Source organism: Oncorhynchus keta, chromosome 30, assembly GCF_023373465.1.
Source record: "Oncorhynchus keta strain PuntledgeMale-10-30-2019 chromosome 30, Oket_V2, whole genome shotgun sequence".
Lineage (NCBI taxonomy): Eukaryota > Metazoa > Chordata > Actinopteri > Salmoniformes > Salmonidae > Oncorhynchus > Oncorhynchus keta.
The window spans coordinates 53,396,026-53,423,781 of record NC_068450.1 but is presented as its reverse complement, the minus strand read 5'-3'; the positions used below and the strand labels follow the sequence as shown (position 1 = coordinate 53,423,781).

The window sequence follows — 27,756 nt, the reverse complement described above, 5'->3', positions numbered from 1 at the left end:
TAGTGTTATACAAAATGAAAGGCAAGTTTTAATGTACCGTACTGCATTTTTAATATCGCTTCAAATAAATGTGGAAGAGATACTGTACAAAAATTGAAAGGAGTCATTTTGATGACAGATCTAATCTCAACATTTACAACATCAGTTTATTTTTCCTCATTCACAAAAGTAACTATTCATTTTCAACTTCTCCAGAACTGGGGGCATGATCTAATTAGGTGTCGTAAACGTCGCCGTTACTCAGACAACCTGTAAGTCCTCTGATGTTTTACTGGTATAGTGCACAATGACCAAAACCACTTCAATCAAAAGATCTCATTGATTTTGGCAGGTTTGGTAGATTGAGCACAGGGAACAGGGATGCAGGCATCAGGGTTGCCCTTAAATAAAAAATGCAGGGGCTTTCTTGTGTCATGGCCGTGTTCAAAAGCATCAATTTTATGACTGATCTACCAATTATAATAAGTAGTTATTTAGGGTGCAAGGTTATTTCTAGATCAGTCAGCTAGTCTGCAGTTGCAGACTGCAACGTAGTCGATCTCAAACACGATCCCCGTCTCTGGGTGGGGATGCTCAACTGCAGATCCAAATGGCGTCTCCAGTCGAACAGGTTAGCCAGGCCCCTGCTCCTCTTCCTGCTTCAGTCTCTTCCTCAGATGCTCACCAATAGCTGCCAGAGGGTTAGTCTTGCTGTGTGCCAGGTTCTTCACAGCTTCACTAAACCGGCTGGTCTCGCTCTCCCTGAGACCAAAACAAAACACGTAGGTTGTAAGGTAATAAAAAAAATTAAAAAGAGTAATAATAACGGTAAAAGTAAATAGCAGATGGGCAGTTTATTATCTTGGTTGCTCTGATAATCAGCAGGATAACATTTTCATTTTAGCTTCATGTCATTTTCTCATGGAGAATAATAAGTTAGATATGTGATCATCAGTGGTGGTTTGGCCATGGTCGAGTACAGGTCAATGTGAGGTCTTACAGGAGTTTGCGTTTTTGTGCTGGCTTCATCAGGCTGAAATCTGTTGGTTCTGGCTTCTTCTTCACTGGCCTGAGAGGGAAAGACAAAATTATAAAGATGGTCAAAAGGTGACTGATTTCATATGGAATGATTATGATTAAAAACAAGATAAAGGTATAAAAAAAAAGGCAGTTAGGACCACAATGTGCTGCCCATGTGCGATCGTTCCAGGCAGTGCCATAGTTAGGACTTTCCTGTATGCGTTTAGTTATTTAGGATTGGGGCCAGACAGACGAGTACTTAATTTATTAACAACAGACAGAGATGGAGGCCGGCCAACTGAGCTGATCCACCAATTATCCATTCTGGCCTTGTCCAACCAAGTAACCATGCCAAGTTGTGATGTACAGAAAAACCTTGTTTTCTATGGCAAAATGGATGTTGAGTTTACCAAACACATCAGCAAAGATATAACAAGGGCACGACGGGACAAAACATATGCTCTTGCGAGTTGTGACAAGTTTGACAGACAAGAGTGAAAACGGTAGACACGGATTTGCTTGCGAATTAAAACTATTTCAATCCCAACAAATGTGTTTTTCACCAGAGGGGTCATGGGAACTGCAGCTAGCTTGGAGGCAGTGGGGAAGCCAAAGGTCAAAGGTGAAAACAGCCTTGTGGAGTTACAGTAAACACAGGTCTAGTCTAAAAGGTCCATCAAGGACAGCTACAAGAGTTCAACTCGGGAATTAATCAAATATTATCATAAATATCAACTCTGCCCATAATAACACAGATGGAACACAACTGAAAACTTGATATCTTTGGCAACTGAAGAGAGAATGTGTTGGCTGAATAGCTAGTTAGTCAATAATGCCTGAAGGCTTTGGTTTATAGCGGGGATGGGCAACTGACGGCCCATGGGCTGTACCCCTTTTGTAGGCCTGCAGACCAATTTAAACAAAAACAACTCAGTGGGGGTCTCAACTTATTGTTGAGAGTTAGAATAATAGAATACACAAGGTGCAATTTCAAAATTTGGTTGTGCATCAGCAGTCACTCAATTAGCCCATGTCAGCCCCCCAAAAATTGATTGGTAAATTAGTCTAGCGGCCAGCTATCTAAACTTGTAGCAAGCATGGTCGAATTACCGACCGGGTTGGGACCCATTCATCATCAGATATTATATTAAAAAACGGCAAACATTTGCACCCAACCTATGGCAAAATGTGTAGAATTGCAGGAAATTCACTGTAAAATTGCATAATCTTTGTTACGGTTTTCCTCCTGGGAAGGAGAGGAGCACCAAAATGCAGCGTGGTTATGATTGAACATCTTTAAAAAAGATGATAACGTGAACAATATACATATACAAAATAAGAAGACGTGGAAAAACCGAAACAGTCCTAACTGGTGCAAAACACAGAGACAGGAAACAATCACCCACAAAATACCCAAAGAATATGGCTGCCTAAATATGGTTCCCAATCAGAGACAACGATAAACACCTGCCTCTGATTGAGAACCACTCTAGGCAACCATAGACTTACCTAGAATACTATACTGAACAAAACCCCATCAATCTACAAAAACCCCTAGACAAGACAAACACATAATCACCCATGTGATTGGCCTAACCACAATAACAAAGAAAACACAGAATACTAAGGCCATGGCGTGACAATCTTATCTCCCGCCCCATATCAAAATGTGTAGAATTGCAGGAAGTTAACTTAAAACGGGAAAAATTATCTTCGCCGTCACGAGGGAGGCCACACAATTTTTATGCTCACAAGGCTTGTGTGAGGTAAATAATTCAAATATTGATCTATATTGCATGCTTAAAAAAATTGGGAAATTAGATTATTTTATACTTATACAATTGCACAGAGAAATATATTTTGTTTAACAAGTAATACCCCCAGGACCAGTGGAAGAAAACATCCCTATGACATCAAAGATCCACCTCCATATTATACAGTCGGTATGGGGCTCTTTTCTGATCATACAGTCTCATTTCAAACCTCGGCTAACCGCCATTTAGCAAACTCTGGGCGTCTACATTTTCTGGATGACATGAAAATATAGCTCTTGGGCCACGCACACCTGTGGTAGGTTTGACTTCGAAATGAGAATGCATGAGCAGAAAATAACCCCATACCTACTGTTAAATATGGTGGTGGATCTTTGATATTATGGGGCTATTTCGGTTCCACTGGTCCTGGGGGCTTTGTTAAGGTCAAAGGCATCATGCCCTTTACCCAGTACCAGGACATTTTTAGCCAAAAACCTGGTTGCCTCTGCCAGGAGACTGACACTTAGATCTTCCAGCAAGACAATAACCCCAAGCAAAAATCTAAATCCACACAGAAATTATTAATTGACCACAAAATCAACATTTTGCAAAGGCCATCTCAGTCTCCAGACTTGACACCCATTGAAATCTTGTGGTTTGAATTGAAGAGGGCCGTCCATAAGCGCAAACAAAAGATATCAAAGATCTGGAAGGATTCTGTGTGGAGGAATGGTCTAAGAGCCACCCCAATGTGTTCTCCAACTCATAAAACATTTCATAAAAAGGGTCAGTGCCGTTATCCTCGTAATGTGGGGTATTGAAAAAAGGAGTGTCAATCATTTTGACCCCTACCTTCTTGAGAAAAAAATGATTACTTGTCATTTGTTTTCATTTTACCCCGTTTCTCCTCATTTCAAGTACGATCTTGTCTCGTCGCTGCAACTCCCCTACGGACTCGGGAGAGGCGCAGGTCGAGTCATGCGTCCCCCGAAACATTACTTGCCAAACCTCACTTCTTAACACAAGCCCTCTTAACCCGGAAAACTAGCTAGCACCAACGTGTTGGAGGAAACGCTGTTCAACTGACCACCAACGATCAGCCTGCAGGCGCCCGGCCCCGCCAAAAAGATTTGCTAGAGCACGATGAGTAAAGTAAAGTCCCCCAGCCAAGTACAGTAAACCCCCCAGCCAAACTGTCCCCAACCCGGACGAAGCTGGGCCAATTGTGCGCCGCCACTGTGACACAGCTTGGGATCGAACCCGGGCCTGTAGTGACGCCTCAAGCAATGCGACGCAGTGCCTTAGACCGCTGCGCCACTCGGGCGACACCTTACATGTTAAACAAAAATCTCTTTGATTATTTGTTTTACACAGTCATTTTTACTCATCTTTATCAAGGGTGTCAACAACTTCAGACCCCAGTGTACATACACATCTTTTGCCCAACAAACATTCTATCTACCACATACACGGCAAGAGGGTCCAAGTTGTCATGGGTAGGCCAGCATGTATCGGCGCCATCTGCACTCTGAACCACACAACCCCCATCTTCTTCTAGGAGGTGTCTGTTAGTGTCAAGAAGAACAACCTTCCTCTGGGGGTCAAAGTTCAGGTACAGGTCCCCTTTAATTCCATTTTTTTTTTAACATAACAAAGACGTTTTAGGATTTTGATAAAAAGGTGGAATTGAAGGAATATTAATCTGACATTGAGTCAAACAAATCATCGGAATGGAAAAAGAACAAATGTTCCATTCCATTAACATGATCTGCCTGGTACTGTTTTTATCCACTCAATTCTAACTTCAGTCAGGGAGGATTTCCAGTGTCACACAGCCGGTGGTCATAAGTCTGTCTTGTTCACACACACTTATAGTCATTGCTGACATCTCTGGCCTTGGCTTATGTTAGGATCCCTGTTTTCACACTTCAAATATATCCATATGTCAGCCTGAGAGACGAGTATTAAGCCTCACATGATTTCCTGGCATATCAAAAACTGGTACAAAAGCAATACTCTACATCCAGCTCCTGGTCTTCATCAAAAGACTGCCTTTCGTCAACAAATAACCTTTCTCCGAGACTTGTTCTTGACCTTCTCTATAGTGCCTGCTACTTCGGACTCCTGGAAGAAGGAACCTGTGAGAAGTGAGCTAACCTCACCACTGCCTAGCAACCATGTCTCCGTGGACTCTGACGGAAGGCTTTGTAACAACCAAAAAGGTAATTACATGTATTGGAACAGTCTAAAGGGCCCTTTTATACGACCTATAAGGTGCATTGCTTTTCTGAGTCTGATAGGGCTACCTCCTAACTGTAACAATGTGTGCTCAGCTGAGCTCGCCATCTTGGTTTACTTTATCTTTAAGCTGAAGAAAGAGAGAAAGAGAAAGAGAAAGAGAAAGAGAGAGAGAGAGAGAGAGAGAGAGAGAAAGAGAAAGAGAAAGAGAAAGAGAAAGAGAAAGAGAGAGAGACAGAGACAGAGACAGAGACAGAGACAGAGACAGAGACAGAGAGAGACAGACAGGAGAGAAAGAAAGAGGGCTTCAGTAGCGCATTAAAAAACAAAAGCAAGGCATTAAGTCATACAGACATTTATGACTGAGTGAAAAACTGCCCATCACAATAAACAAGCTCCACTGAGGCTTCCCTGAGCTGAATTTGACTGCAATAAATAACCCTGGAAGCATCCAGAAACCAAAGAGGAATGTTATAATGCACAATTGAAATGTCCTCAGAACAATACCAGACTTCATTTACTTGCAGGATTGCCGTTGAAGGCGATTTCTTCCCCTCTTATTTAGTGCATTTTACGGCATAATCTAACCCATTGGTGTATTCATTGGTCGGATTCCATTGCAAAATGTTTGGTGTGTTTACCGTTTACGCTAGGAACCAAATGGAATGAAACAGGGAGGGACCTACCTGCATTTGTCTAATAGAAAGGTTTTGTTGCAAAACATTTTCCGTTTCGTGTAAACGGTTTCTGTTGCAAAAATGTTTTGACCAAATGTTTTCCAATGGAATCCAAATGATGAATACACCCCAATTCTCTTCCTTCTTCCTGTTTTGAATGGAAGTCAATTGCTTCCTTAATATGTGCAACCCTGCCACAGAAGCTAAATCTGTCCTCTACACCTCAAAACGACTTACTAACGTCTGAATAATTCTGTGCTGAAGGCCATACTGTAGAGGTAGGGTAGTATTGTGTGCTGTGGCACTCTGATTCTGTCATAATGTACTGTGTGGAAAATATATGGGAATTTACATCCAGGTCTGTCCTGTAACATGGCTCATTAACCCCAGTGACAGCGCCTTGAAGCACTGCTGCTGGGCTGGGCCCTTCTACCAGGGGCCCCTGAGACCAACCACTGGGACATTATGAGCTCACGTATTCCTCTGACAAAAAATCCTAGTGAAATCATAGTATTGTTGGGGTGTTCCACAGGGATGTGTACTTACACCCTATTCTTTCTGGAGGCCTTTCTGGAGGTCCTGGTGGTGGCGGGGATGAGCTGGCAGAGTTCTGGCAGGGCGTCTGCCAGTGGCCTCATGTCACCCACAACGGGCATGGCCGCCCTCTTAGCCTGGGCCACTTGTTGCTCCTTGGCCAGCTTGATGGAGCTGATCTCTAAATATCACACAAAAAAATGCATATAAATCAAATAAAACTAATTGTCACGTGCGGAATACAACAAGTGTAGACCTTACCGTGAAATGCTTACTTACAAGCCCTTAATCAATAGTGCAGTTCAAGAAGCGTTAACAAAATATTTACCAAATAAACTAAAGTAAAAAACATAATAGAAAGTTACACAATAACGAGGCTATAAACAGGGGGTACCGACTCAGTGTGTGGGGATACAGGTTAGTTGAGGTCATTTGTACATGTCGGTAGGGGTGAAGTGACTATGCATAGATAATAAACAGCGAGTAGCAGCAGTGTACAAAACAAATGGAGGGGTGGGGGGTCAATGTAATAGTCAGGTGGTCATTTGATTAATTGTTCAGCAGTTTTATGGCTTAAGGGTAGAAGCTATTACGAAGCATTTTGGTCCTAGACTTGCCACTTGCTGTAGCAGTGGAAAGAGTCTATGACTTGGGTGACTGGAGACTGACAATTTTATGGGCTTTCCTCTGACACCGCCAATTAACTGTCTTAGGTCAGTTAGGATCACCACTTTATTTTAAGAATGTGAAATGTCAGAATAATAACAGAGAGAATGATTCGTTTCAGCTATTATTTCTTTCATCACATTCCCAGTGAGTCAGAACGTCGATATAGGACTCGTTTTACATGGATATAGATATTTTTGTTCCGGTTTCCTCCAGCATCTTCACATGGTCCTTTGCTGTTGTTCTGGGATATATTAGCACTTTTCGCACCAAAGTACGTTCATCTCTAGGAGACAGAATGCATCTCCTCCCTGAGCGGTATAACGGCTGTTTTGTCCCATGGTGTTTATACTTGTGTACTATTGTTTGTACAGATGAACGTGGTACCTTCAGGTGGTTGGAAATTGCTCCCAAGGATGAACCAGACTTGAGGAGGCCTAAAAAAAATGGTCTTGGCCTTGGCTGATTTCTTTTGATTTTCCCATGTTGTCAAGCAAAGAGCAAAGAGTTTAAAAGTAGGCCTTGAAATACATCCACATGTACACCTCCAATTGACTCAAATTATGTAATTTAGCCTATCAGAAGCTTCTAAAGACATGACATCATTTTCTGGAATTTTCCAAGCGGTTTAAAGGCACAGTCAACTTAGTGTATGTAAACTTCTGAACCATTGGAATTGTGAAACAGTCAATTATAAGTGAAATAATCTGTCTGTAAACATTTACTTGTGTCATGCACAAAGTAGATGTCCAAATCAAAACTATACTTTGTTAAGAAGAAATTTGTGGAGTGGTTGAAAAATGAGTTTTAATGACTCCACCCTTAGTGTATGTAAACTTCCAAATTCAACTGTAGGTCCTGGATGGCAGGAAGCTTGGCCCCAGTGATGTACTGGGCCGTACGCACTACCCTCTGTAGCCCCTTATGGTCAGATGCCGAGCAATTGCCATACCAGGCGGTGATGCAACAGGTCAGGATGCTCTCGATGGTGCAGCTGTAGAAATTTTTGAGGATCTGGGGACCCATGCCAAATCTTTTCAGTCTCCTGAGGAGGAAAATGTTTTGTCGTGCCCTCTTCATGACTGTCTTGGTGTGTTTGGACCATGATAGTTCGTTGGTGATGTGGACACCAAGAAACTTGAAACTCTCGACACGCTCCACTACAGCCCCGTTGATGTTAATGAGGGCCTGTTCGGCCCACCTTTTCCTGAAGTCTTGCTCACATTGACGGAGAGGTTGTTGTCCTGGCACCCCAGTTCTCTAACCTCCTCCCTATAGGCTGTCTTATCGCTGTCGGTGATCAGACTCAATAATGGTGTTGGAGTCGTGTTTGGCCACGCAGTTGTGGGTGAACAGGGAGTACAGGAGTGGAGTACACACCCCTGAGGGGCCCCAATGTTGAGGATCAGCGTGGCCTACATGTTGTTACCTACTCTTACCACCTTGGGGCGGCCTGTCAGAGGTCTAGGATCCAGTTGCAGAGGAAGGTGTTAAGTCCCAGGGTTCTTAGCTTAGTGGGCACTATGGTGTTGGATGCTGAGCTGTAGCTAATGAACAGCATTCTCCCATAGGTGTTCCTTTTGTCCAGGTGGGAAAAGGCAGTGTGGAGTGTGATTAAAATTGTATCACCTGTGGATCTGTTGGGGCGGTATGCGAATTGGAGTGGGTCTAGGGTATCCGGTAGGATGCTGTTGATGTGAGCCTTTCAAAGCACTTCATGGCTACCGACATGAGCGCTACGGGGCGGTAATCATTTAGGCAGGTTACCTTCGCTTCCTTGGAGACAAGGACAAGGTATTAGTGGTTCTAGCTCAGTTGGTAGAGCATCTGTCTGAACCACCCATACGTAGAATGCTGAATGACTGTAATGTAAAAGCGTCTGCTAAATAGCATATATTATTATATATTATAAGGACTACGGAGGTCTTCTGAAACATGCTGAAACATGTAGGTATTACAAACTCAGTCAGGGAGAGTTTGAAAATATCAGTGAAGACACTTGCTAGTTGGTCCTTGCTTTGAGCAAAAGTCCTGGTAATCCATCTGGCCCCGCAGCTTTGTGATTGCAGACCTGTTTAAAGGTTTTGCTCACATCGGCTACCGAAAGCATTATCACACAGTCATCCAGAACAGCTGGTGCTCCAGTGCATGCTTCAGCGTTGCGTGCCTCGAAGCAAGCATAAAAGGCATTTTGCTAACCTGGTCAGCTCGTGTCACTGGGAAGCTCGCGCCATGGTTACCCTTTGTAGTCCGTAAAAGTTTTCAAGCCCTGCCACATCTGACGAGCGTCAGAGCAGGTGTAGTAGGATTCAATTTTAATCCTGTATTGACGCTTTGCTTGTCTGATGGTTCAGGGAGGTTACTATGTTTCCATCATGGCACAAGCAGCAGAGACTTAATTTATGTCAATGATGTGCCTCCGCAACAATAAGTAGCCTTACCAAGATTACCTAAAACCCTTTGTAGAATGGCATTGATACACTACATGAGCAAAAGTATGTGGACACCAACATCTCATTCCAAAATCTTTGGGTATTAATATGGAGTTGGCCCCCCTTTGCTGCTATAAACAGCCTCTACTCTTCTGGGAAGGCTTTCCACTAGGTGTTGGAGGGACTTGCTTCACAAGGGCATTAGTGAGGTTGGGCACTGAGGTTGGACACTGAGGTTGGACACTGAGGTTGGACACTGAGGTTGGACACTGAGGTTGGACACTGAGGTTGGACAATTTTGCCTGGCTCGTAGTCGGAGGTAGCGTTCTCCGCCAAACCTAGATTTGTCCGTCAGACTGACAGATGGTGAAGTGTGATTCACCACTACAGAGAACGCTTTTCTACTGCTCCAGAGTACAATGGCGGAGAACGTTACACCACTCCAGCCGACGCTTGGCATTGCGCATGGTAAATGACATTTTAATGGCATCGGACCGAGGCTCTGCATCTGTCCTCGTGCTCCTAGACCTTAGTGCTGCTTTTGATACCATCGATCACCACATTCTTTTGGAGAGATTGGAAACCCAAATTGGTCTACACGGACAAGTTCTGGCCTGGTTTAGATCTTATCTGTCGGAAAGATATCAGTTTGTCTCTGTGAATGGTTTGTCCTCTGACAAATCAACTGTACATTTCGGTGTTCCTCAAGGTTCTGTTTTAGGACCACTATTGTTTTCACTATATATTTTACCTCTTGGGGATGTTATTCGAAAACATAATGTAAACTTTCACTGCTATGCGGATGACACACAGCTGTACATTTCAATGAAACATGGTGAAGCCCCAAAATTGCCCTCGCTAGAAGCATGTGTTTCAGACATAAGGAAGTGGATGGCTGCAAACTTTCTACTATTAAACTCGGACAAAACAGAGATGCTTGTTCTAGGTCCCAAGAAACAAAGAGATCTTCTGTTGAATCTGACAATTAATCTTAATGGTTGTACAGTCGTCTCAAATAAAACTGTGAAGGACCTCGGCGTTACTCTGGACCCTGATCTCTCTTTTGAAGAACATATCAAGACCATTTCGAGGACAGCTTTTTCCATCTACGTAACATTGCAAAAATCAGAAACTTTCTGTCCAAAAATGATGCAGAAAAATTAATCCATGCTTTTGTCACTTCTAGGTTAGACTACTGCAATGCTCTATTTTCCGGCTACCCGGATAAAGCACTAAATAAACTTCAGTTAGTGCTAAATACGGCTGCTAGAATCCTGACTAGAACCAAAAAATTTGATCATATTACTCCAGTGCTAGCCTCTCTACACTGGCTTCCTGTCAAAGCAAGGGCTGATTTCAAGGTTTTACTGCTAACCTACAAAGCATTACATGGGCTTGCTCCTACCTACCTCTCTGATTTGGTCCTGCCGTACATACCTACACGTACGCTACGGTCACAAGACGCAGGCCTCCTAATTGTCCCTAGAATTTCTAAGCAAACAGCTGGAGGCAGGGCTTTCTCCTATAGAGCTCCATTTTTATGGAACGGTCTGCCTACCCATGTCAGAGACGCAAACTCGGTCTCAACCTTTAAGTCTTTACTGAAGACTCATCTCTTCAGTGGGTCATATGATTGAGTGTAGTCTGGCCCAGGAGTGGGAAGGTGAACGGAAAGGCTCTGGAGCAACGAACCGCCCTTGCTGTCTCTGCCTGGCCGGTTCCCCTCTTTCCACTGGGATTCTCTGCCTCTAACCCTGTTACGGGGCTGAGTCACTGGCTTGCTGGGGCTCTCTCGTGCCGTCCCTGGGGGGTGCGTCACCTGGGTGGGTTGATTCACTGTTGTGGTCGGCCTGGCTGGGTTGCCCCCCTTGGGTTGTACCGTGGCGGAGATCTTTGTGGGCTATACTCGGCCTTGTCTCGGGATGGTAAGTTGGTGGTTGAAGATATCCCTCTAGTGGTGTGGGGGATGTGCTTTGGCAAAGTGGGTGGGGTTATATCCTTCCTGTTTGGCCCTGTCCGGGGTGTCCTCGGATGGGGCCACAGTGTCTCCTGACCCCTCCTGTCTCAGCCTCCAGTATTTATGCTGCAGTAGTTTATGTGTCGGGGGCTAGGGTCAGTTTGTTATATCTGGAGTACTTCTCCTGTCCTATTCGGTGTCCTGTGTGAATCTAAGTGTGCGTTCTCTAATTCTCTCCTTCTCTCTTTCTTTCTCTCTCTCGGAGGACCTGAGCCCTAGGACCATGTCCCAGGACTACCTGACATGAGGACTCCTTGCTGTCCCCAGTCCACCTGGCCATGCTCCTGCTCCAGTTTCAACTGACCTGAGCCCTAGGACCGTGCCCCAGGACTACCTGACATGAAGGCTCCTTGCTGTCCCCAGTCCACCTGACTGTGCTGCTGCTGCAGTTTCAACTGTTCTGCCTTATTATTATTCGACCATGCTGGTCATTTATGAACATTTGAACATCTTGGTCATGTTCTGTTATAATCTCTACCCGGCACAGCCAGAAGAGGACTGGCCACCCCACATAGCCCGGTTCCTCTCTAGGTTTCTTCCTAGGTTTTGGCCTTTCTAGGGAGTTTTTCCTAGCCACCGTGCTTTTACACCTGCATTGTTTGCTGTTTGGGGTTTTAGGCTGGGTTTCTGTACAGCACTTTGAGATATCAGCTGATGTACGAAGGGCTATATAAATAAATTTGATTTGATTTGATCTTAGGCTTGTGTGCGGCTGCTTAGATGGAAACCCACTTCACGAAGGTCCCGACGAACAGTTATTGAGCGGACGTTGATCCAGAGGCAGTTTGGAACTTGCAATAGCACTCGGCGGTCCCGTTCTGTGAGCTTGTGTGGCCCACCATGTCACGGCTGAGCCATTGTTGCTCCCAGATGTTGCCACTTCACAATAACAGCATTTACAGTTGACCGGGGCAGTTCTAGCAGGGCAGAAATTTGATGAACTGACTTGTTGGAAAGGCGGCATCCTATGACGGTGCCACGTTGAAAGTCACTGAGCTCTTCAGTAAAGCCAATCTACTGCCAATGTTTGTCTATGGAGATTGCATGGCGGTGTGCTCGATTTATATACACCTGTCAGCAACAGGTGTGGCTGAAATTGTCTAATCCACTAATTTGAAGGGGTGTCCACATACTTTGTATACAGTATATAGTGTATGAGGAGAATCTCTCTTTCTTGAATATGGTTAAAAGCAATGGTGGTTTGGGCCTCTTGGCTTTCATCATAGAGTGGTGTTGATCCTATCCATTTCAGCCATGAGTTATGATGACTATGAGCCATATGGTTTCGTATGTGCAGACTTGCCCATGTAATTGACTGTGAGTATCAACTGGAGTATCAGCAGCAAAACACTAAACCCTACATCACCACAGACTTGAATAAATACTGTGATCAGAGCCAGGGAGGAATATTCAAACCAGATGTCATCGGTACAGACGTACAGTCCGTGAACAGTTGAAAATTGAGGGTCATTAAACTTTATGGCTTTAAGTATAAATTCTGACTTTAGTGGATACGATCAGATCATAAACAGGATGTGTTGAAGGTATTAAAATGTCTGCTGAAAGGGCCTCCCGGGTGGCGCAGTGGTCTAAGGCACTGCATCGCAGTGCTAGCTGTGCCACCAGAGCCCAGGCTCTGTCGTAGCAGGCCGCGACCGGGAGGTCCCTGGGGCCTAGTGTCGTCCGGGTTAGGGAGGGTTTGGCCGGTAGGGATATCCTTGTCTCATCGCGCACTACCGGGCCTGTGGCGGGCTGGGCGCAGTGCACGCTGACCAGGTTGCTAGGGGCACGGTGTTTCCTCCGGCACATTGGTGCGGCTGGCTTCCCGGTTGGATGCGCGCTGTGTTAAGAAGCAGTGCGGCTTGGTTGGGTTGTGTTTCGTAGGACGCATGACTCTCGACCTTCGTCTCTCCCGAGCCCGTACGGGAGTTGTAGCGATGAGACAGTAACAGATAGTAACTACTAAAAACAATTGGATACCAAGAAATTGGGGCAAAAAAAGGGGGTAAAATTTGAAATTAAATTAAATTTTCTGCTGAAAAATTATTCACTGTTCATGTCATTTAGGCTATTTCCAGATTGTGCAGAACTGTAGAATAGATACTTGTGCAATGTGGCTTTGACTGAATTACCACCTCTGTCTGTCTGATTTAGGCTAAATGAAGGAACACATTGGGCATTAAATCACCTCTGGAATATACAGTCTGAATAATAACCCTTATCCGTCAACACATATTTTGCACATCTTCATCAGTAGAGATCCAGAGGACGCCACGCTGCAGATACAGACAGCCCTGCCTCTTCCTGGAATACAGTTGGTCTACGACAGAAAAGCAATTATCCAATTTTTTTTTCTTTCTTCCTCCTTGTTAATTTCCGAAAACTGCAGAGGTCTGAGGCTCACAGCCTGTCTCTAATTTCAGATGGAGTCAAAAGGACCATTAGCGCCTAATGATATGCATAGAGGAGACATCTTGTGTTACACAGAGAATTGATTGGATCAGCAGATTGGGTTACTAAGTGATCACAATTCTAGAAGAGTAGGTGGTGGTGTTAAAAGCGCAATAAGGGATCTGAGAATCTGTTCAATGGTCATTTCAGAGGGCTGCTGGTTTTGCTGGATAACAAATGCCAGACTGTGGCTTTAAAAAGGGGTTGTAATTACATAGACACAGCTAGCTCTGTCCCGGGCTGGACTGGCACAGCGCAGAAACCTCAGCTTCTCAGTAGAGATCAGTGGGGATGGGGCTCCTCATTGCACCAACCTAATGCTGTTATGTCCCGAAGGCATCTATGTCTTGCCTTTCAAACATTTTTGAACACAAAAGGCATAATCCTACATTTTATCAATTCAAACGCTTTTGGGAGAGAGCACCAATGTCGGGATTAGGGAGTGTCGAAAGGCAAAAACATGAAGGTTGAAATTGTTAAAAGACTTCAGCTACCCAATTTATAGACTGTTCTCTCTGCTAGCGCATGGCAAGCGGAACCGATGCACCAAGTCTGGAACCAACAGGACCCTGAACAGCTTCTACCCCCCAAGCTATAAGACTGCTAAATAGTTAGTTAAATAATTAACCAATAGCTACCCTGAATATCTGCATTGACCCTTTTTGCACAAACTCTTCTGACTCATCACATGCGCTGCTGTTACTGTTTATTATCTATCCTGTTACCTCGTCACTTTATTCTTACCTATTTGTACATATCTACCTTGTACCCTTGCACATTGACTCGGTAATGTTACCCTGTGTATATAGATAGCCAAGTTATTGTTACTCATTGTGTATTTATTACTTGAGTTATTATTTTATTTTAATTTCTCACGCTCTTTCTAAGTAGGCATTTCACTGTTCGTCTACACCGGATGTTTACGAAGCATGTGACAAATAAAAATGGATTTCCCCCGCCTGCGAGTCCTATCACTTAATGAAGCTCACTCCACCAATCCCCAAACAGTTCCAGAGATCAAGGGGTCATGAAGTGGCTCCCCAATCTCTCCTATTGACCTCTGTGACTAGGCCACTGATCGGTTGCTAGGGTCTGTTATGCTATGGAACCGGACTCAGTCCCCTGGCCTGCTCAGAGCCTCCTCAGTCTCTCTCCAAGTGGACATGTGTGATGGTGTATCTGCTTAGCCATTCATTATCATGTGTTTATTATGTACAGTATATTCATTCATCATCTCTCTTTGTACAGAACCAAATTAGTCACATATGTTCCTGCAAATAAAGTTCCTGATTGTGTGTAACTCTCTGCGAGGGTGCCTTATTCCTGCTGACAAACAGGAGGGTCTCCCTCATAGAAACAGTCCGAGTCAGATCTATGTTAAGTTGTGGTAATACTCACTGTTTAGCCACCTGTCTCGCCTCTCCTTCATCTTCTCTTTCTTCGTCTGCTGCTTCTTCTCCTCGGGGACTGGGAACAGACAGACAGACAGGAGAGTGAGTGGATGTGCATCCACAATGTTGCACTGGTACTTCACACATTCAGTAGAGAAAACATGCATTGCGGCTTCTCCTCGTGGGTATGTGAAGAGGTCATCCTCAACAATAGAAAATAACATTCAAAGCAATTCAATTCATTAACGATAAAGGAAGAGTGACGACTGTTTATAATGCTTTGGAAATCGAAATGTGCCAGATCTTTTACCAGAAGATAATCGGATTCAGTAAAATGTTTCCGATTGCCAAAGAAATAATTCACAGTTGAATAGAATTATAATAATAGATTTGAGTTTGGGGTGTAAAAAAATATATATATGGAAATTTCCCAGCGAGAGCTTGATTTGACAGGAAAAATAAAATCCTGTAACGTGTCATCATTAAAACAAACCTTGGATAAAAACGTTACGCTCAACAAAGGGAGAAAGTAATCACAGTAGTGTTGTGAGCGCCTCAGAAGAAGATATGGCTAAGATCAGGACACGTGGCTTGTCTTTCCTGGTTCAAAGGCATGGAGAAAGGAGAGAGAGATACAGAGGGAGGGGGTTGAGAACAGAAAACACTACCCACTATATCTAGTTCTCCCTCTTTAGAAAAACATCCTGTCCTGGGATGGAATGTTTTCAGCGATTGGGACAACCACGTTGAGGCCCCCTGTGCATAGGGTAGCCCCAGTGGTGTGTTTGTGTGTGTGTGTGTTTGTGAGTGTGTGTGCATTTGTTCCCATCTCTGCCCTTCCTGACAAAGAAAGAGTTGTCACTGACAATGGGCGATAAAGAGCAGAGGTTATCACACAGACCGTTGCTTCCTGTAGGACAATGACAATAACAGATGCTGGACAGTATGCGTATTATCACTGTCGACCATATCACTGGAGTGTCTAGTGGAAAATGTCTACATTTTAGAGAGCGAAAATGAGATGGAGTTGGTCATTGAAAAGCAAATCACTCATTTAAAACTACAGTACAACGGTTGAATTACTTTGAACACAAAACACAACCTTGATATCTGAAAGGGCAGGTGACCGTATTTTGCGTTGCGTTTTTTAATTTAAATGATTTTTTAATCCCCCCCCCACTGTGATTTTACTCTCTGTTGACGAAATTGAGAGAAACAGGATCGATGCGCTGCTCCATGACTTTGGGGAAATTCAGTGTCAGTGTTGCAGCCCGGCCCTATATATAGCTAGCGGAGCCTACTGACGGAATTGGCTCTGTAATTAGCAATGCAGCAGTCCTTGACTGGCATGTCTGAGAGGAGGATAAAGTCGAACTGAATGGGACCCAAACGCTACAGCATCTCCAGTAGGGACTTTTCTTACTCTCATGTTCCTTATGTCAACACACTGTGCCACAATGGATTTTCTCTGAATAGGCTACATTGTAACCTGGGACAACATTTTCTGAGGATCCTACAGCACTTTGTGGTTGCCTATTCAGTGATAATATATTATTCCTGTCAAACTAAACAAGGGGATGTGTTTAGTTTGGTAGATGTTGTTTTAGTCTGTAAATGACAATAACCATGATGATGGATCAATAACTAGGCCAATTCATCCAGGCTCTTCAAGATAAAACACATTACATCATCATTAGATGTAGTATCTACAGTTGAAGTTGGAAGTTTACATACACCTTAGCCAAATACATTTAAACTCAGTTTCGCAATTCCTTACATTTAATCCTAGTAAAAATTCCCTGTCTTAGGTCAGTTAGGATCACCACTTTATTTTAAGAATGTGTCATGTCAGAATTATAGTAGAGAGAATGATTTATTTCAGAATGTATTTATTTCACCACATTCCCTGTGGGTCAGAAGTTTACATATACTCAATTAGTATTTGGTAGCATTGCCTGTAAATTGTTTAACATGGGTCAAATGTTTCGGGTTGCCTTCTACAAGCTTCCCACAATAAGTTGGGTGAGTTTTGGCCCATTCCTCCTGACAGAGCTGGTGTAACTGAGTTCGGCCCACAAAATTTCTACAGGGTTGAGGTCAGGGCTTTGTGATGGCCACTCCAATACCTTGACGTTGTTGTCCTTAAGCCAATTTGCCACAACTGTGGAAGAATGCTTGGGGTCATTGTCCATTTGGAAGACCCATTTGCGACCAAGCTTGAACTTCCTGACTGATGTCTTGAGAAGTTGCTTCGATATATCCACATAATTTTCCTCCTCATGATGCCATCTATTTTGTGACATGCACCAGTCCCTCCTGCAGCATAGCACCCCCACAACATGATGCTGCCACCCCCGTGCTTCACGGTTGGGATGGTGTTCTTTGGCTTGCAAGCCACCACTTTTTTCCTCCAAACATAATGATGGTCATTATGGCCAAACAGTTCTATTTTTGTTTCATCAGGCCAGAGGACATTTCTCCAAAAAGTACGATTTTTGCCCCCGTGTGCAGTTGCAAACTGTAGTCTGGCTTTTTTACGGCGGTTTTGGAGCAGTGGCTTCTTCCTTGCTGAGCGGCCTTTCAGGTTATGTTAATATAGGACTTGTTTTACTGGAGATATAGATACTTTTGCACCCGTTTCCTCCAGTATCTTCACAAGGTCCTTTGCTGTTGTTCTGGGATTAATTTGCACTTTTCACACCAAAGAACGTTAATCTCTAAGAGACAGAACACGTCTCCTTCCTGAGCGGTATGACGGCTGCGTGGTCCCATGGTGTTTATACTTGCATACTATTGTTTGTACAAATGAACGTGGTACCTTCAGGCGTTTGGAAATTGTTCCCAAGGATGAACCAAACTTGTGAAGGTCGACAATTGTTTTCCCTGAGGTCTTGACTGATTTATTTTGATTTTCCCATGATGTCAAACAAAGAGGCACTGAGTTTGAAATAAGGCCTTGAAATACATCCAAAGGTACACTTCCAATTGACTCAAATGATGTCAATTAGCCTATCAGAAGCTTCTAAAGCCATGACATAACATTTTCTGGAATTTTCCAAGCTGTTTAAAGGCACAGTCAACTTAGTGTATGTAAACTTCTGGCCCACTGGAATTGTGATACAGTGAATTATAAGTGAAATAATCTGTCTGAAAACAATTGTTGGAAAAATTACTTGTCATGTACAAAGTAGATGTCCTAACCAACTTGCCAAAACTATACTATGTTAACAAGAAATTTGTGGAGTGGTTGAAAAATGAGTTTTAATGACTCCAACCTTAGTGTATGTAAACCTCCGACTTCAACTGTATCATTACTGTTCAATTAGAAACTTCCAATCATTGAACGGCAACTTGAGATTACAGCATTGTGCAGTGCAGAGACAGAGAGCCTAGAGATGTTGTTTAATGGGGCACCACTCCCTTCACCTCCCCGATCAATAGCATCTCATTTAAAGACGCAGATGAGCTTGGGTTAGATGAGCAGGCAGCAGGATAGAACACGGATGTTGGATAAAGCCTATATGGAGGCCGACAGACAGGTGGTACGAGGCATCGACATGGGGTGCATCAGCAAAGTATTCTGTTAAAGCTAGAATAAAAATAACAAAGCTGCACCCCGCCTCTGTTTTGGTAAAACACTGAGGGATGGGCCTGGAGAAATGCAACCACTCTTAAACTCATAGACAGAGCTAGGGATACAAGGGCTGACCATTCATTATCATTTTTCTTAGTTTGTTTTAACCATGTTTTGAGGCAATCCAGTGTTTGTTCATATTTACATTCTTTACAAACATTGGAGTAAACAAGCTTATATTTTGGGTTCTGATGGGGTATGATAGTTGAACTAAGCTCATAAATTATATTCTTCAATGGGTACAGTATTCATTTATATTAAGTCCAACAATGGATGTAGCAACGGAGGATTCTGGCTTTAAAAAGGTACTTCCAGTTGAAATGTAAGCTTTGAAAACACAGTCCTCGCGTTGCATTTCTGAAAACAGACATTTGGTACAACAGACAGACATTAGAAACACACAGGAATGTGCGTGTGTGCTGGAATTGGCCTTGGGGTCCTAATCACTGTACTGGGTTGAGTGTAGCTACTACGTTTACTGGCCATGACCCCGCTCTCAGAGGGTGTCTCAGCGTGAGTTCGGATATACATTTTTTTTTAATGTCCAATTCACACGTGTGAAATAGGACATTTCTAAGAACCCACCTAATTATTACTAATAATCTGTACTGTGACTGTCCATCTCTGAGTCTAGCTGTCTTGTAGAGTGTATTTGAATAGGTACCATAACGTGTTAAAAACCGATATGGCTTATCAAGAAAAGTGAAGGAGGAAAGAACTAGTTATAATGCAATACAGTGTCCACACTGTAAAGGATTTTGGGGGGGGGAATGACTCTCCTCTATTAATAGCAGGAAGGAAAAAAACTAAAAGGAGAGGAGTGGGCAGCGTGGTTGGCAGGGAGAACTGGCAGGGATGTCCGGGTTGTGTGGTGGTAGCTAATATCATTCTGCGGCGATGAAACTGTCAGTGTGGGACAGTGGGAGTCAGTCACACGTGAGGGAATTCATAGTGTTTATCTTTCCCCTGCCACCTCCTCGCCTATTCACTGCTATTAAAAACACCCTACAGCTTCTCTCTTTATGCAAACAAACATTATGGTATGGACTAGGGTTGGGGTCAATTTCATTTCAACTCAAACATTTTTAAATTTGTTTTATTTATTTTACCTTTATTTAACCAGGCAAGTCAGTTAAGAACACATTCTTATTTTCAATGACGGCCTGGGAACAGTGGGTTAACTGCCTGTTCAGGGGCAGAACGACAGATTTGTACCTTGTCAGCTCGGGGGTTTGAACTCGCAACCTTCCGGTTAGTAGTCCAACGCTCTAACCACTAGGCTACGCTGCCGCTCCAATCAATTTAGAAGGTAAAGCAAATTCAGATGACACATTTCTTTTCATTGAAACGCACTGGAATTTATTTGGAATTGTGGTGTCAGAGTACTTCCTGAATTGAAATGGACCCCAACACTGGTAGACCGATTCACTTTGACGAATAATCTACATTGAGGTAATGTCCTCCATATCCGAGTCATGCTTTAGCAAACATGGTTAAACGTGCTCATGGTGGGTGAGTGTGCTGCTGCATTGGCCTGCTTTCTACTTTGTTCCTTATTGATCTCCTGCTGTCCCAGCCACAAGGTTGAAAGGTTAAACAACAGTCTGCCAACAAATAGAATTACAGTCATTTCAATGACCACGGTTGATGAGCAATGTGGATAAAAACCATTGGGCCTGGCAAGCAGCAGTTATGTAAGGTATTGATCGGTAGTGACAATTGTACTCTGCTCTCATTGCTTCTTTACCCGGGAAGCAAATACTTGACAGATCCCGACCAAAGCTCATCCTTAGGATAACAGCAGCAACTGGTTCACAAAGAGATCAGAGTTGTGTACTACAAATCTAGATAGTGATAGTAACTTTGGCCCACTCTCGAGTTGAACTCGTGATAGCCTAGCTGGAGACATGAAAGTGGGTCACCTTTTAGCCAGGTAAATGTCTATGGCAGCGAATTCAAATCAAATTTTATTTGTCACATACACATGGTTAGCAGATGTTAATGCGAGTGTAGCGATATGCTTGTGCTTCTAGTTGCGACAATGCAGTAATAACCAACGAGTAATCTAACCTAACAATTTCTCAACAACTACAGTGGGGCAAAAAAGTATTTAGTCAGCCACTAATTGTGCAAGTTCTCCCACTTAAAAAGACGAGAGAGGCCTGTAATTTTCATCATAGGTACACTTCAACTATGACAGACAAAATGAGAAAGAAAAAAATCCAGAAAATCATATTGTAGGATTTTTAATGAATTTATTTGCAAATTATGGTGGAAAATAAGTATTGTTCAACTGACTAGGTATCCCCTTTTCCCTTTCAATCATAAGACTGGGGCGGTAGGTAGCCTAGTGGTTAGAGCGATGGACTAGTAACCGAAAGGTTGCAAGATCGAATCCCTGAGCTGACAAGGTAAAAATCGTCGTTCTGCCCCTGAATAATTCAGTCATTGAAAATAAGAATTTGTTCGTAAACTGACTTGCCTAGTTAAATAAATAAAAATACTGATTAAATATTTTATTAATCTAATGTTCTTGTGTGTTAATTATTTACATTTTATTTTCAAATACATGACACATTTAGTAAATCAAGGATGAATTCGAAACTTTACGCATAGTAAAACCTTCATATGACTTTATAAAAATGTGGGGGGAAAGGGGACTCGTGCATTCATAAGTACACCAAAGCACTTCTAAAAGACCATTTCACACAAAAGCTCTTATTGCTCCAGTAAATCGCTCTGGATTAGGGGTAAGTGCCTTGCTCAAGGGCACACCGGCATTTTTTTTCACAGAGTCGGCTCGGGAATTCGAACCAGCAGCATTTTGGTTACTGGGCCAACGCTCTTCATCGCTAGGCTACCTGCCGCCCTATATTCCACACTGTAGTATCCCTTGATCATGTGTAGTACTTACTATATAATTCTGTAGTATACTATACACTGTAGTATCCGTCAAATCTGTAATGCTTACTATAGAATTGTGTAGTACACTATAGAATACTATAGTAACTATTACAGTATTATCCACACAAAAAAACACTGTAATAAATACGACAGTAAAACACTAGACTAACTACAGTAATACTAAAACAGGATTTAATTTGCATATACCCCACCTATTCCCCTCCCCCAATTTGTGGCACCCATGATTGAGAAACCTACATGCCAAGTATGTTGTGTTCCCTTATAGAAGAGCAGAAGCTCTGAACTATCCATTCAGACTCCAGTCCTGCCTCCTTATAGGTTCTGAAAAATGTGCTCGTTTTAGTATTTGTCTCGTAGGTGAGAAAGAAGTGGTGGCTCTTTCAAAGATAATACAAAAACACAATAGTAAATACTACAGTATTCACTGAAGTGTTTAGGGGGCGGCAGGGTAGCCTAGTGGTTAGAGCGTTGGACTAGTAATCCCCGAGCTGACAAGGTACAAATCTGTCGTTCTGCCCCTGAACAGGCAGTTAACCCACTGTTCCTAGGCCGTCATTGAAAATAAGAATTTGTTCTTAACTGACTTGCCTAGTAAAATAAAGGTAAAATTAAAATAAAAAATAAAAATTAGGGGACCGAAGACAAAAACAAAAAAACACTACAGTGAATACTATAATATATAAACGTAGTAACACTACAGTATTTATACTATAGTATTTTTTCATGTGGGTAACTCTACGTAGCAAAATAACTGTTTTCATAAATCGATACTTGCGAGTCAAAGTATCGATACAATTATCATCCAAAATAATATACACATGCGATATGTAACTGTATAGATCCCCCCCCCACCACTACTACTTCGGAAGACAAAGTGTGACACTGACTCCAACTAACCTCATATACTGTATATATGCCATTTAGCAGATGCTTTTATCCCATGACTTACAGTCATGTTCACATATATTTCCCATATGGGCGTCCCCCAGCGGGAATGGAACCAACGATAATTGGCGGGCCAAGCACCACGCTCTACCAACTGAGCCACACCGAACCACAACCTAGATCTACTGATGTTACTGACTCGCTTCTCACTGACAGGATGACCTCACCAATTCCCAGCCACCCACACTGCTGTTGCTGCTGCCATGGCGATAGACGGGCCAGGACAAGACCCTGCCACCACATCACAAATCAGGGTCATTCTTAACCCCTGGGGTGTATCACGGCAACTAATAAATCCTTGCAGAAAATGTGTCATCTCTAACCCTATATCGGAAACGGCTTCAATATCACAGTGTTTATCTCAAGCCAAAACATGGTGGCATAAAATTAACTATCAAACCAAGCGAAAGTATTTTCATCGCTCTCTTTTCATTTCTACGTGTATCTTCAGCCCAGGCTCAGATACAGCTCTTCCAGCAGCAACACACACACCACCTTTCATCACAGGGCAGTTAGTTCCTCCCTGCCAGGTCCAATCTTTAATCTGCCACCGCGGTGTCAACAACATGGATTGTCCTGCTGTAGCAGCAGAGGTACAGGGGCCAGATAGGCATCTCTACTCCTGCTGCATCCCCGCCCCTGACAGCCCTGGTCCTGGACTGCTGATGGGTGAAACCCAACACGACCTGTGGCTGTTTGTGGTGGGGAGAGAGCCTTACTTACCACCTCCCTGGTCCTCCCTGTACCCCCAGAGAGGATCGGGTTCTCCGCACACAGTGAAATAGATAGCACCGATTAGATCGCAAGAAAGGCATTTCACTGTACCTAGTGCACGTGACAAAAACGTGAAACTTGATTAGGCTTTATTATGAGTGGTTGGGAAAGTTGCATATTTCCTTTCCTGCTTGGGTTTGCCCCCGCCTAGCCTCTCCGCTTTCCCCTTTTCTCTGGCATAATTGACAGGCAGCTCTCTGGTAGGCGGAGGAGAGGAGGTGTAGTGCCTTTCGGGAGCTGACAAAAAAGATGAAGAGGTGGTTTCACAGGGTCCCAGCTCAGATACGAATATCCCCTATTAAAAAAAATGCAGAGAGGGCTCTTTGTCAAAACAGAGGTGGTCACTGAATGATCGATTGCCGCAGACATCACTTTGAACATCACGCCGTGGAATGGCAGCAAGGAGTTCTGCTCTTTGAAATAGAGTTTTCTAGTCAAGACTAATGTAGCACAGAGCACGTGGAAGTGAACAGGGCTCTGCAGCGCGACCGTTTGTCTCGCATAATGAGCTTAAATATTTTTCTGTGCGACCTGGAATTTTAATTTAGGCGCACCAGTGTGACTAGAAAATAAAAATATCCCAGACAATTGTTGCAATGATTACTTCACTGTACTGCAGCTTTGGAGAATACACTGAGTGCTTGCACCACTACTACAAAGAAAACAGCTTGTTGCTTTAAATATTTGTAATTGATCTCCTAAATTGTTTAACTTAGGTGCACATGGACTCCTTGTAAAAAATTATTTTTAAAAAGGTCAGCGTAGAGCCCTGGTGAAGACTATGAACTAAGGCAATTGAATAGGCCTAATAAAAAAATCAACTGCAGAGACTGATATTCAGTCAGCGGGATGGGGAATTATTTATTTTTATTTAACTAGGCAAAAGGCAAGCACAAACATGCACACACAAAGTGTGCATTTGCTGCCAATGAACATACCAAGCACCAACAGTAAGTGTGCATAATAATACTAATTAAATCAATCGAATTAAAAGTGTCAGATAAGAGTTTATATCTGCTCGGATACAAGCCCCCGGGGGGGCCTTATACAAGAGGCAATGGATGAAAAGACATGACACACTCACAGCATTTGCTTGCTTCTTTCTGCTCTGGCTGAGAGAACAGAGTATTTTATAATGAACAGCATAGTAGAGTGGCTAGCTGAATAGATGCCTGAACAGAAACCAGAGGGCTTTAATCCCTGTGGGCAGAAACAAGACAGCTCCAAGGACGGGGTGCTCGCGAAGACGAACCAAGAGAAATGTAATATTAATGTAGTAGAATCAGTGAAAGTGATTTGGGGATCATTCAGGTGAAATACCCCTATTAACACGACAAATTGACAGCATTTGGCTGAAATGATAAGCTGTAGGCTAAAATAACTGCTCTCTATTGCTAATGTGGAGAAGGAGGCAGTGCTTTAATCACAGCAGCTTTCACAGCTAGAAGAGCCTACAGTTCTCAATGTCTGTCTGCTTAGATGAGATGGTAAAAATCCAATTCATACCATTTCCGTGGACAGGATTTAAAAACAGCCTTCTTATTAAACCCTAACTTATATCGCTTCAATTTTATTCTCCCACTAACGTACTGTCAAATTAGATTTTGCTCTCCAGAACCTACCAACCATTTCACAAAGAGGTCAATATAATTGTCTACAGACACTGTTTTTGGAAAACAAGAGCACACTGACAAGCATTTCACCATGGCAACAGATGGAATACTGCATCTCATTGCCCTGTCCTTTTTTTATTTCATAAATTTGTCAGCAGCCAGGAAAGCACTTGCTTTAATTAGTTAGCCTAATCAATAGACACAGCTAAATATACCCGTCGTTAATAGATCACACACATCCAGCGTATTAAAAACGCTTTTAGCTTCAATGCAAGAAAAGGCTGAAGAGTGAGTACTCATTAGCAGTGTGTGTGCGTCTGCAAGCGAGGACGAGAGATAGAAGAGGAAAGAAACAGCAGAATGCAGAAACTGAAGCTATTTAAATACTTGCTCACTAGCTACAGGGAACAGCCAGACACCATCTGCAGAGGTTGAGTGAGCGAGCCAGGGACCGGGCACCCCTGAACACCTCTCCCACCATGCACTACAGACAAAAGCCTAAACAAGCAAGCGACAACAAGACATTGGAACAACCTTGCTGAGAAATCCAAACCGTAAAAGTGACACTCAATACATCTCTCCAACAGTCTTTCTGACAAAGAGTCAGGACAGACTACTTACTACACACCGTGTATCGACATCATCACTGTTACACTGTAATTCACAAGGGACAGGACCACCTGATGCTTTCCCATGGGGCCGCAGCGAGGTACCGTACCAAGAGAACTACACCCTGCAGCACCAGCCTCCTCTGTGCGTCAGCGGTGCCACGACTCATCTAGTCAGGGAGAAACACTGATTCAGGGGAGCTTGGCGGCTGAACTGAACCTTGATTTCATGCATGAACTGTTTATGCTGCAGAGAGACTATAAATAGAACCGGTTCTCTGTTGTCGAATATGGAAGATGGGCTTCTTGCTGCAGCTCTGCCACTGCAGCTGGAGTAGCCACTCTGACTGACTAACATTGGGCTTAAACTTACTCGAAAGAGCCTAGGATTCAAGCGGGGAGAGGTTGGCAGGTGCATGTAGCATGGAAACATCAACGGAAAAATATACACTGTTAAAAACATGTCAGATTGAATAAGATTGAATAAACGAAATAGGGTTCTAATAAGCCTCCATATAAGCAATCACTTGGATGGTTAGTTTCTTATCTATAGGTTACCATCATACTTAGTTTTCTTCATTTACACCTTTTATACCAATGGTAAGCAATATACTGCATAGACTTGAGCTGTTGCCATCCTCACATCACAAGTCACTTTCTGTCGAGTGATCCCTTTGTATTTTCTGCCCTCTTGTGGTAGGAGATAATGACATAATGTGTACAGAAAAATACTATGTGCCTGGTTGATTTGGCTGGAAATAAACAATGTCTCCAGGGCGTTTTGGGGAGCTAAAACGTCACGAAAATTAAATGCATGTACTTGAAGAATATGATTCGTTATTGAGACACAGACAAGTACTCTCGTGCAGATTTCCACGGATTAACGAGCTAAATATTTGGTTGACAATCAAAGTGTATTTACCTTTCTGTGCAGGTGTACCAGTGTCATTGGATGGTTCTTCACACTTCAGAGTTTGCACGAGGGCTTCAGGGCTGATTTGTGTGCCAGCAAAGATTCCACATGGAAAGGAACTCAGTGGTTTCTGTTGGAAGAGAACATCCACATTGACACCCAACATAAATATAATGCATAAAATACACGCCTCATACTAATTTCTCTATAGCCAGCTAAATGTATACATTATGACCCTAACTAGCTGACAACTAACGTTAGCTAGCTAGTGAAATAGCTAACTGTTAGCTAGCTAACGTTAACTGTTCTAACAGCTTTAGCTATACTGTTAGCTAAACCATCTGAAAGAGACGGAGTTGGCAAGCGAACGTTAAATTATGTGTTGATAAAATACCTTCGCGTTTTCATCCTTCTTTATGTGCAGCTGTGCATTGTTTGGCTTGTTTACATCGAAGATGAATGAACCACTTGTGATCACAGGAATCGGTGCCTTTTCTAAATCTGTGGATCTTGCGCCACCGGACGGAGGACTGTCAAGTTTAACCGCAGCCTGATGAAGCTTTTCACGGACCCGCTTTATCTTTCCAACCATACTGTCTTTTAGTTACTGAATTAAATAAAGATACAATCTGTCTCCGAAACCACACTCATGCTCGAGCTAGCTAACAACGTGGAAAATCTTTTGACAACAACAAAATGTGCGTCCCTCTGATATGTGACCGGGGGAAACAATTTTGTGCAAACTATAGTTCCGCCTCATCCTCACAAAGTCCCGCAGTGACTGATGGAGTGAGTGACCCCAAAAAATAGGCCTACAAGAAAACAAAATGGGTGAAGTAAATCAAGACCGTATATCTAAATAAGATAACATGTCATATGTACTTTATCTTTGTAATATAGATCCATGATTTAATCTCACCAGCCTCTGCACTCCTTAGATAAATGAAAATCATCTTTATTTGCAAATGGATATGGCAAATAACATGGCAAATAACTAACTACTGTATTACATGCATACATAGCTAAATACATATACAAATAATACAGGTCTATGAAGTCTGAACTGAACAATAGTACAAAAAAGATTTAATAGATATGCTATAACACAATACAATTGGCTATACATCAAGGCTCTCCAACTCTTTTCCTGGAGAGCTACCGTCCTGTAGGTTTTCACTCCAACCC

The 27,756-nt window shown here is 43.0% G+C and overlaps 1 protein-coding gene across 1 annotated transcript; it reads right to left on the bottom strand.

Annotated features, from left to right (window-relative positions):
- LOC118363717 (ribosome biogenesis protein SLX9 homolog) lies at nucleotides 1-27,288 on the bottom strand. Its single transcript, XM_035744865.2, has 6 exons — nucleotides 26,966-27,288; nucleotides 26,581-26,701; nucleotides 15,167-15,235; nucleotides 6,215-6,383; nucleotides 980-1,048; nucleotides 1-741 (listed from the first exon to the last, which is right to left on the bottom strand). The coding sequence occupies exons 1-6, from the start codon at nucleotides 27,161-27,163 to the stop codon at nucleotides 612-614; spliced, it is 756 nt and encodes a 251-aa protein (XP_035600758.1). The 5' UTR covers nucleotides 27,164-27,288; the 3' UTR covers nucleotides 1-611.
- Nucleotides 27,289-27,756: the final 468 nt, after the last annotated feature.